Raw genomic sequence first — 10,883 nt, forward strand, 5'->3', positions numbered from 1 at the left:
TCCACACACTACCACTAACTCCCCAGGGACCCAACCATCCTGGACACAGGTATGCTGTATGACCCCACAAACCCCCTTAAGGCCCCCGGAATGCCTCCAGCCTGGACGTGCTGTCTGTACCTCCCATGACCCCTAAGCCCCCAGGGGTTCTCTGCAGGCCTCTACGCAGTGTGTGATGCTTCTGTGACCTATTAATGTCCCTGTGTGGCCACACCTGTTGCTCATGCTGGTGGTTGTCACTGTTAGCTCCATGCGGAAATGCTCTGTGCGTTACTTTGATGGGGTAGGACTGTCTGTGTGGGGAGGGGCGAGCAGGGGGTGACTTTAGGGACCAGTCACGTGCTCAGCCTGTAACCTGACTAGGGAGGGGGAGGGGTCATGCACCTTTGCCGGGAAGCTGACACAGGAAGGGGCGGCTGGAGGAGTTAGTTCAGTTTTGGTTGAGCTGGGTTGTTGGAATTCAGGGAATCCCAAATGAACTAAGCTTCCTGAACCCCCAGAAGGACTCGATTGAGGGGTCCTGGTTGTGCCCAAAGCTCTGCTGTAGCCTTCATTCTGTTGGCCAAAAACTTCTGTTTTATTGGCTGGCTGAGTCACTATGTGTCCAGAAGAGGGGTGCAGGGCCGGATTCCCCACACCCCTGTGACACCCCCAAGCCCCTCTGGGGACCCTGCAGCCTGGACCTAGGTATCTGTGCCCCCCTCACCTAATCCTGAGCCCCCCAGGCGGGACCCCCTACAGCCCTGGACCTAGATATCTGGTGCCCCCATGAACCCCCTAGCCCCCAGGGGCCCTTTCAGCTGGACGTATGTGGACCCTTCTGCCAGGCTGAACTGTAAAGCAGCAAGGACTGGGTCAATACATAAGGCGGTCCTTCCCTACAGTGTAATGCCAAACCAAGTCGAGCCTCTGACCCAGTGACATGGGAAAATTTTACATACGCACCCCTAGGTGCCTCAAAGAGGCAATTACTTCCCCTCTCGCAAGCACAGAGTCTGGGTGCAGCAGAAAATGTTTTAATAACGTGAGATAAACAACATAGCATTAAATTGGGAAACACCACCTCAGCTAGGCCATGTCCTTTCCCTGGGCTCTTCAGTCTCGCAATCCCCAGATCACTCCAAGACTCCAAAGTCTAATACCTCCAATGTTTCAAGAGCTCCAGCAAACCCCAGAATCATCCACAGTCCCGCAGCCCCAAGTTCAAGATCTATCTGCAGGGTTTTCCCCTGCCAGCCTGGGTAGAAAGGGGCACCTTACATAGTCCACTGCCGACTGCTCTGCCCTCTACCGTGGGATTCTGCTTCCGCCTTCCCCACGAACTGCCTCAGCTCCGTGTCCACAGCTGCTGTGCTGCACCAGCTGACCTGTGATTACTCCAGCTGTCCCCAAAAACTGCTCAGCTCACCTCACTCCGTGGACCACTCCAACCATCCCACAAACTGCTCCTCCTCCATCAGCCTACTCTGCTCCACAATATATGCTTCAGACTCCCACACTAGCTAGCATATCTTCAGTGATTTCAGTGCAGGAACCTGGAACTTCAATTGTTAAGAGAATCAAAATCAGCTCTATTACTCAACTGTTAAAAAACAAGAAGATGCAATTGGTGTTTCTGGCTCACCAAAGGAGCCCACTCCCTTGTCTAGCGAGTTGCCACTCAATTGATGGTGAGAATCCCTGTCTCAAAGCAGTTTCAACTTCCTCCTATCCACACAATCAGGGTGACAACACTCCACATCTCACACCCCAACAACAAAGAAACTGGGGATACCACAGCTGCCAAAGCAACCATCCCAGGCTGCCGTGCCGTGTCAGGCGAGGGTGGGCTGTGTCTATGCAAACACGATCAGCCTGAAATTCTTTCCACACTCGTCATAATTACCACCAGATGTCAGGGTAGGAGTTCATCCTGCTTCTGCTTACATAGGTATCTGTACCCCCACAACCCTCTAATCCAACCACGACCCATCTAGCCTGGATAAAGGTATCTGTGCCCCCACAACCTCTAAGCCCCCCAGGGAACCCACAAGCCCAATGGAAGCATTGTATGCCCCACAAAACCCCTAAGACCGATAGGACCCCTCCAGCCTGTAGGAAGGTATCTGTGACCCCCAGAGCCCCACAGAGACCCTCGGGACCCCTACGAGCATGGATGTTGATCTGTGACCCCACAAACCGCCTAAGCTACCCAGGGCGCCCCTACAAATCGGGATGTAGGATCTGTTTCTCCCCGCAACACACCTAATCCCCCCGGGACCCCTGCAGCTAAGACGTAAGGTATCTCTGACCCACGAATCCCTAATCCACGATGGACCCCTCCAGCATGGACATAGGTATCTGTGCCCCACAACCCTCCTAAGACCCCTGAAACACCCTCTAGCGTAACACAGGCATCTGTGCCCCACAACCCCCTTAAGGCCATGATGGGACACCTCCAGCCTCGACATAGTTTATCTGAGCTCCCCAAGACCCCCCTAAACCCCTGGAACCCCTCCAGCCTAGCAGGTAGCTGTTCCCAACACGAACCCCCTAAGGCCCCAGGACCCCCTCTTGCCCTGAAAATGAAAGCGTATCTTGTTGCCCCACACAAAACCCCTAAAGCCCCCCCAGGACTCCCTATAGCCTGGACGTTAAGGTATCTGTCGCACCCTACAAAACCCCACTGAGTCCTTCCCAGTGACCCTACAGCATGGACGTAGGTATCTCGTACCCACAAATGCTCTCAACCAGCAACCCTGGGACCCTACAAGCCCTCGATATAGGTATCTGTGCACCCCACAACTCCCTAATACTCCCCAGCATCCCTGCCAGCCTGGGATTGTAGATATCTTGTGAACCTCCAGGAACCCCCTAACAGCCCTCCCCAGGACTTCTCCAGCCTGTGTACATAGGTATCTCTGCCCCCTCCACCAACCTTCCTAAGACCAAAGGGCCCTCCAACCAGCCCTGGTTGCTAGGCAGGTGTGCTGGTACCCCACACAAACTCCCCTTGAGCTCCCAGGCCGCCCCTCCAACCGAGGATGGTATCTGCACAACCCACACCCCTAAGTCCCCCAGAGGAGCCCTCCAGACCTACGTAGTTTCTGTGCCCTCACCAACTCCCTAAACCCCATGGACCACTACAGGCCTGGACGTATGTATCAGTGCTGACCACACACCCCCAAGACCATCCAGGGAACCCGCCTCCAACCCAGATGTAGTTATTTGTGGTCATCCCATGAACCCTACCCCTGTGAATGCCTCCTGCCTGGACGTAGTATCTGTGGCCCCCACGACCCTAAGTCCCTCGAGGGACTCTCTACACCCTCTACATAGGTGTGTATGGTCTGGTGCATTACCCTGCTGTGTCCGCTGGTTCACTGTTCGCTCCCATGCGGGAAATGCTCTGTGCATCATTACCCTGCGTGGCCACTCGGTGTCACTGTTGCTCCAGGCGGGAAAATGCTCTGCTGCGTTACTTGTGATGGGGAGACTGTCTCGGCTGTGGGGAGGGAGAGCAGGAGTGACTTTGGACCGGACACTGCTCAGCTCTGTAACCGAGAGCTAGGAGGGGTGAGGGTGGCACCCCCCCGGCACCTTTGCCCGGGAGCTGGACACAGGTAAAGGCCGGTGACACGGGCTCTCGCGAGGAGCTTGGGTTAGTTCATAGTTCGGTTTTGGGGCTGGTGGGTTGGAAGTTTCAGCGGAATCCCAAACTAAGGAACTAAGTTTCACTGAACCCCCAGAAGGACCTCGGATCTGAGGGGGGGGTTGTGGGGGGCATAGGTACTTGCGTCCAGGCTGTAGAGGTCCTGGTGGGGATTAGGGACTTTGTGGAGGACACCAATACCTACGTCTGGGCTGGAGGGGTCCCTGGACGGCTTAGGGGGTTGTGGTGAGCACAATGCTCCCTGGGAGTTTAGGGATTTGGTGAGGGGCACAGATACCTATGTATGTCCTGGAAGGGGCCCTGGGGGGGCTTAGTGGTATTGTAGGGGACACAGATACCTATGTCCAGGCTATAGGGATTCTGGGGGGCTTAGGGTGTCGGGGGGCACAGCTACCTACATCCAGACTGGAGGGGTGCTGGGGGGCTTAGCGGGTTTGGGGGGGCATAGATATGTACATCCAGGGTGGAGAGGTTCCAGGGAGGATTGGGGGGGGTTGCGGATGGCAGAGATACCTATCTCTAGGCTCTAGGGGTCCCTGGGGGGCTTAGGGTTTTTTTGGGAGGCACAGATATCTATGTCCAGGTCGGAGTGCTTCCTGGGGAGGGTTAGGGGGTTCCTGGGGGGCACAGATACATACGTCTAAGCTGTAGGGGTCTCTGGGAGGCTTAGGGGGTTTGTGAGGGGCAGCGATACCTACATCCAGGCAATAGGGCTTCCAGGTGGAATTAATGTGTTGGGGAGGCACAGATAAATAGGTCCAGGCTGGAGGGTTCCCAGTGGGGCAGGGCTTAGGCAGTTTGTGAGGGGCACAGATACCTACCTCCAGGCTGGAGGGGTTCCTCAGGACTTAGGGGTTGTGGGGGGGCACAGATACCTCCGTCCAGGCTGGAGGGTCCCTGGGGGGCTTAGCGGGTTCGTGGGGGCCACAGATACCTACGCCCAGGCTGGAGGGGGTCCAAGGGGGGCTTATGGGGTTTGGGGGAGCACAGATACTTATCTCTAGGCTGTAGGGGTCCCTGGTGGGCTTAGGAGGTTTTGCGGGGCCCCAGATACCTAAGTCCATGCTGTAGGCGTTTCTACAGGTGCTTATGGGTTTGTAGGGTGCACAGATACCTACGTCCAGGCTGGAGGGGTCCCAAGTCCTTGCAGGGCGGGGTCCTCCCTCTCTCGTGCAGGTGAGCCATGCTCACCTTATTGCCAAATAAGGGGGACCTCCGCGATTTACGGAATTGGCGTCCCATCTCGCTCCTCAGCATGGACTACAAAACCATAGCCAAGCCCATCTCGCTGCGGCTGGGGGCCGTGCTGAAGGACGTGATCCACACAGACCAGACCTACACCGTCCCGGGCTGTAGCATCTTTGATAACCTCTATCTGGTTCGGGATCTCCTGGAGCTTGGGTGCAGGGATGGTCTGTCATTCGCCCTCCTGTCCCTGGATCAGGAGAGGGCGTTTGACAGGCTGGACCACGGGTATCTCCTGGGCACTCTGCAAGCATTAGGCTTCGGGTCCAAGTTTGTGGGTTTTCTCCAGGTGCTGTACGCTTCCGCAGAGTGTCTGGTCAGGCTCAACTGGACCCTGACTGAGCCAGTCAGTTTCGGGCATGGAGTGTAGCAAGTGTGCCCCCTCTCAGGCCAGCTGTACGCTCTAGGCATCGAGCCCTTCCTCTGTCTCCTCCGCAGGAGGTTGACGGGGTTGGTGCTTCGGGAGCTGGAGCTGCGGCTGGTCCTGTTGGCGTACACCGACTATGTGATCCTCGTGGTCCAGGACCCGGGTGACTTGGTGCGGGTGGAGACTTGCCAGACTGTGTACTCAGCGGCCTCCTCCGCCCGGGTCAACTGGGTCAAGAGCTCTGGCCTGGTAGTCGGGGACGGGTGGCAGGCGGGCCCCCTCCCACCCACGCTTCAGGCCATCCAGTGAAGTGCGGATCCGCTGCTCTAACTCGGCGTTTATCTTTCTGCCACGCATCTGTCTCCACCAAACTGGCAAGGTTTGCAGGGCAGGGTGGCGGAGCGGCTCCGGACATGGACATGACTCCTCTGATGCCTTTCCCTTTGAGGGAGGGCACTGGTGTTTAATCAACTAGTCCTGTCCATGTTCTGGTACTGGTTCAACACCCTGGTCCCGGCCCCGGGCTTCCTGGCTGACCTCCGGAGGGTGGTTCTGGAGTTCTTTTGGCCAGGACTGCACTGGGTCCCTGCAGGGGTCTTCCACCTGCCCCTGGAGGAGGGAGGGCAGGGCCTGAAGTGCCTGTGCACCGCAGAGTCCACGTCTTCCACCTCCAGGCACTGCAGAGGCTTGCTTTATGGTGCGGGTAGTCCAGCGTGGAGAAGCCTGGCACGTGCCTTCCTGCGCCGCTTTCCGAGGGCTCCAATACGACGGCAGCTCCTTTATCTCAAACTGAGGCGCTGCCGGTCCTCTACCAGGACCTTCTCCGGACCTGGAAGCTGTTCTCTGTGACAGGTCCGTGGTGGCCACCGAGGGGCAGATTCCTCACGGAGCCCTGCTACACATCCCCAGTCCCGTGTGCAGGTGGCAGAGTCCCCGCGGTGCACCAGAGGTTGGTCCTGGCGGAAGCTACCAGGGTCGGAGACCCCTGGCTATGATCAGGGAGACTGGCTGGATCCCCTGGTGCTCGCTCCACGTATGTGGCTCTCCAGACCTTGTACTCCCGGTGCGTACTCCAGGAGTGAGGCGCTTTGCCGCCCACTGCTCCGGCTACCTCGACTGGGTCCTGCCGAGGGGCACGCCCTGCCCATCCCCCACGCCAGCCTCAGGACCTTTTCATCGGGCCCTGCCCTGGACCGACCAGCCCCCTAGCCCGTTCTCCGCAAGCTGGCTGCACAACCTGCAGCCGGTCCACTTCCAAATCGCGCCAAGAACATCTCTACCGCTCATCTCTACCCTCACTTCCTCCCTTGTCTCGCCCTGATACACAACGTGGCAGGACCTCCTGCCACCTCTGGAGGGTGAAGAGCCCGCGTGGCCAGCCTCTACCTTACCGGTCCAAGGCCGCTGGGGATATCAGCTTAGTAGTTCTTCATGGCGCCGTGAACATGGGCGTATATTTGGCAAGTTTACCTGTCCAGACACCTGCCCTTATGCGGCGTGAGGAGACCGTGGCAACATTTACTTAGAGTGTGCCAGGTTTCAGCCCCTATACTGGCTCCCATCAATATCCTGTTGCTTTTCTGTTCTGCACTTTTTCCCTCACCTCCTTCTCTATGCACTCCCTACTCTGTGGCACCCAAAGTCACAGGACCTCCCTGGTCAACCTCCTCCTTGCCTGGCTAAATGGCCATCTCAACAACCAGGGAGAGGGGTTGGCCAATAGAGACTCCTGGGTGACTGTCGGGCTTGTTTCTGATATGGTTTCACACGTATCCGGGCGGAGTTCCTCTGGGCGGCGTCCACTGGCTCCCTTGACGCCTTCAAGGAGCAGTGGGCTGTCCTCGGTTCTCAGCTCGGTGTCCCATCAGGCTCCATTCTTATGACCCTTTGACAGCACTCAACATTTCACTGTCCAAATGCATAAAAACTAGCAAACCTGTCCATCACTGAAATCATTCCAATCCTCTAAGTGTCTAGTTTATGTTTCATCCATTAAAAAGGGATCATATGAATGTACATTTGCAGATCCCTCTTCTCCAGGCTGTTGCTGTGCAGAACACAGAAGCACGTTCCAGTTGGGTTCAGGAGTCTGATGAGCAAAGGCAACTTGGTGCGCGGCTAAGTCACCAGCACTTTGGCTACCTTCCATTCAACCAGAAGCTGGGCCACAGGACAAGGCATGAGAAGACAGACAGTGCGGCTGAGCAGGAAAATACGCCCAAGAAGCTGCTAAAGCTGTCAAGATCCTCAGAAGGTCACCATGCCCATGTCTAGAATGTACTGACTGCAGCGGGGACCAAAAAGGCAGAGAAAACCTCAAAAGTTCTAATTGCCAAGCCCCAGAAGGTGATCAAAATCCTACCTAAACATCAAGACAGGATAAGCTAATTCATCTCCAAAGCCAGGGCTAAGAGGTAACAGTGAGAAGAAGTGAAGAGATTTCCATTGGGATGACTCCTGCTCCCCTAATGGCTCTTAGAAACACATGGACCACCCAAAGAGATCAAATTCTGAGGACAAACACCTCATGGGACAGTAGTATGAAGTGGTGGCAGTGGCGGAAGTGTTTCTCTTCCAGAGGGGAAGTGCTGTGTTTTGTTATAACACTTGCGGTGAGTGGTGCACTGACAGGGCAGCTGCCCATAGCTCCCACATGAGCTCATTCTCTTCCATCTGCTTCTGCTGTATTTCAGAGCGCAGTGGGAGTGTGTCTCTGTCACTTCACCCTCTAGAACAGGCTTCGTCTGCACCCGCTCTGATTAATCCCCTTTTTAATTATTCCTACTGTGAATCTTTCCCAGTTCTTGCCTCAAATTCTAACTCCCGTCAGACTGATATGGGGGAATGGACTAATTTGTGTGACATTCGTATAGTTTGCCATAGTATGTGACTGAAACTCTGCTGGAGGTGGGCAGGAGCCTGTTACACACATAAATAGCTAAGTTTTAGCAAACTACCTGCTACACATTCAAACCTTCCGTGTACACACAATAGAAATTGGGCTCTGAGAAATGGCAACTTTCTTTAAACAGATCATTGTTTTCTGTTTTCAAGGCATTGAAGAAGCACATTACCTTTCAACAGCTATTTCATGATCAGCAGCAGAGCCTCTGTCATTTACCACCTATAGAGCTGATGTTTCTAACTGCAGGGTTGCCAGACCATTCAGCTAACATTATCCTCTGTTTACAAAGCCTTTGGTTAGTGACGAATCATGAGACATTATCCTTCCTGCTGAATTCCACTGACTCCAGTGTTTCTCTTCCCCAGTTCTGGTTCAAGAAATAGAAATAATGAGAACAACTTTCAGAACTAACCTGCTGGGAAAGTGAAATGTTGATAGCTCAATAATCAGTTTCTTCTTGTCTTGTGTTGTCTATCTGCTTTGTGTGTGACGGTGGGGCTTTTTGTTTTGCTCCTGGAAGGTTGCAACCCTGTCAGATTTGTCTGTGGGGAGGGCCAGAGAAACAACACGGACTTCGCTGGGGTTAGGCAAAGGAACAACCCTGTCCAAAAAAAAAAAATGTTACAGAAAAGTGGTAGAAAAGTGCTAGAGAAACTGTAATAATCACGAATGCCCAGGCTTGAAGTAATCGAGAATACAGAATTCAAAAGCAAAGCTCAGGAGATTTGGAGGTTTATTTCTTGAGTTCAGCTGCCACTGCTAATAGCACAGGGAGCACTTTGGAAGTCCTCCCTCCCACAACTGGGAAGGAAGAAGGATTCTTAGGTTCTAGCACGGATTGAGAGGGATGTGATGGGGATATAGGGAATCCCTCTGACTTACCCTAACTACGTCTGTTGTTACAATGGTGAAATGACTTTTTCCCATCCTCTGCCTCTGTTCCTCTCTTTGTTATAGTTCATATTTTTAAGAGGGAAAATGATAATAAAAATATCTGCTCTCCAGCACAACCTGAAGCAACACTCAGAGCAACTGGGAATGAAACAATTTGTTCCCCAAGGAGAACTTGATGACTAACAACTTGCTGAAATGGGGAACAGGATAACCGTGATGCTCAGGGTTGTTTAGACTAGGAAAAAGTGTATGGAGTGTTAAGGTCAGGCTCAAGGGGAAGCTAATGCCAACCACTGCACCTGGGCCGGCATCTCGCAACTACAAGACTTTTACACGTCTAAAGATCATAAGTCATTGAGCAGCCCAAGGTCGCACATAATAGCAGCAAGTCTAGTGATGGAAGGCTACAGGTTGAGTTTGCGTGGTGTACCTTGTTGGGGATCCAAAAGACCTTTCTATCCTCCACCTGGAGCCTGATTCAACATCCTGGCTGGAGAGACACACACTCCTATGACTCAAAAGGAAAGAAGTTGATAGAAAAGATCATAGGACTGACCCCAAAGAAGGATGAGCTGCAAAAGGCAGAAGCAGGCAGCTTATCTGGTGGAGCTGAGAGACCACAGTGAAGATGATGCAAAAATCACTATGTGGGAACTAGCAAATGTGACTTTTTTTTAAAAAAAATTCTTTGGCCAACCCTAGTCAAGGGATTTATCACAATTCTCTCTCATGTGGATTTTCTGATGTCTAATGAGGCTTGAGTGCTGATTGAAGCTTTTCCCACACTCCCCCCCATGTGGAGTCTCCTATGTGAGACAATGTTTGAGCTGTGCCTGAAGCTTTTCCCACACTCAGAGAACGTGTACGGTGTCTCCCCTCAGTGGATTCTCTGATGTAAGATCAGGCCTGAATGATTAAAGAAACATTTCCCACACTCGGAGCATCCATAAGGTTTCTCACCTATGTGGATTATCCTATGTCTGATAAGGTTTGAGCTCTGATTAAAGGTTTTCCCACACTCATGGCACGTGTAGGGCCTTTCTCCTGTGTGGATTCTTCGATGTGTGATAAGGGCAGAGCGGTGACTGAAGCTTTTCCTACACTCAGTGCAGGTGTAAGGCCTTTCTCCTGTGTGGATTCTCTGATGTGTGATAAGGTCTGAGCCCCGATTGAAGCTTTTCCCGCACTCAGTGCACGTGTAGGGCTTCTCACCCATGTGGATTTTCCTATGTCTGATAAGGTTTGAGCTCTGATTAAAGGTTTTCCCACACTCAGAGCATGTGTAGGGCCTTTCTCCTGTGTGGATTCTCCAATGTATGATAAGGGCAGAGCGGTGATTGAAGCTTTCCCCGCACTCAGGGCATGTGTAGGGCATCTCGCCTGTGTGGATTCTCTGATGTCTGATAAGGTTTGAGCTCTGATTGAAGCTTTTCCGGCACTCTGAGCATGTGTAGGGCTTCTCTCTTGTATGGATTCTCCGATGTCTGATAAGGGCAGAGCTGTGACTAAAGCTTTTCCCACACTTGGCGCATGTGTAGGGCTTCTCTCCTGTGTGGATTCTACAATGTGTGTTCAAGGCAGAGCTCCAACCAAAGCTTTTCCCACACTCTGAGCATGTGTGGGGCGCTTCTCCTGTGTGGAGTCGCTGATGTGAGATGAGGGCTGAACTATCGATGAAGCATTTCCCACACTCAGAGCATCCATAAGGTTTCTCACCTGTGTGGATTGTCTGATGTCTGATAAGGTGTGAGCTCCGATTGAAGCTTTTCCCACACTCATGGCATGTGTAGTGTGTCTCTTCCAAGTTGATTCTGTCGCTT

At 53.4% G+C, this 10,883-nt stretch overlaps 3 protein-coding genes across 10 annotated transcripts in view; 1 reads left to right on the forward strand and 2 right to left on the reverse strand.

Moving 5' to 3' along the window:
* LOC116826458 (uncharacterized) overlaps positions 1-10,883 on the forward strand; it is a 614,657-nt gene that overhangs the window by 393,181 nt on the left and 210,593 nt on the right. The gene's annotated exons all lie outside the window — the stretch shown is intronic.
* The window catches only part of LOC116826460 (uncharacterized), a 290,132-nt gene that overhangs the window by 88,457 nt on the left and 190,792 nt on the right, over positions 1-10,883 (reverse strand).
* LOC116818376 (uncharacterized) overlaps positions 9,746-10,883 on the reverse strand; it is a 9,977-nt gene continuing 8,839 nt past the window's right edge. The window contains exon 2 of the mRNA XM_075070511.1: positions 9,746-10,880. Within this exon, the coding sequence (XP_074926612.1) occupies positions 9,941-10,880 (940 nt within the window). The 3' untranslated portion in view covers positions 9,746-9,940. The remainder of the gene's footprint in view (positions 10,881-10,883) is intronic.

The sequence above is a fragment of the Chelonoidis abingdonii genome, chromosome 11 (genome assembly GCF_003597395.2).
Source record: "Chelonoidis abingdonii isolate Lonesome George chromosome 11, CheloAbing_2.0, whole genome shotgun sequence".
NCBI classification, from domain to species: domain Eukaryota; kingdom Metazoa; phylum Chordata; order Testudines; family Testudinidae; genus Chelonoidis; species Chelonoidis abingdonii.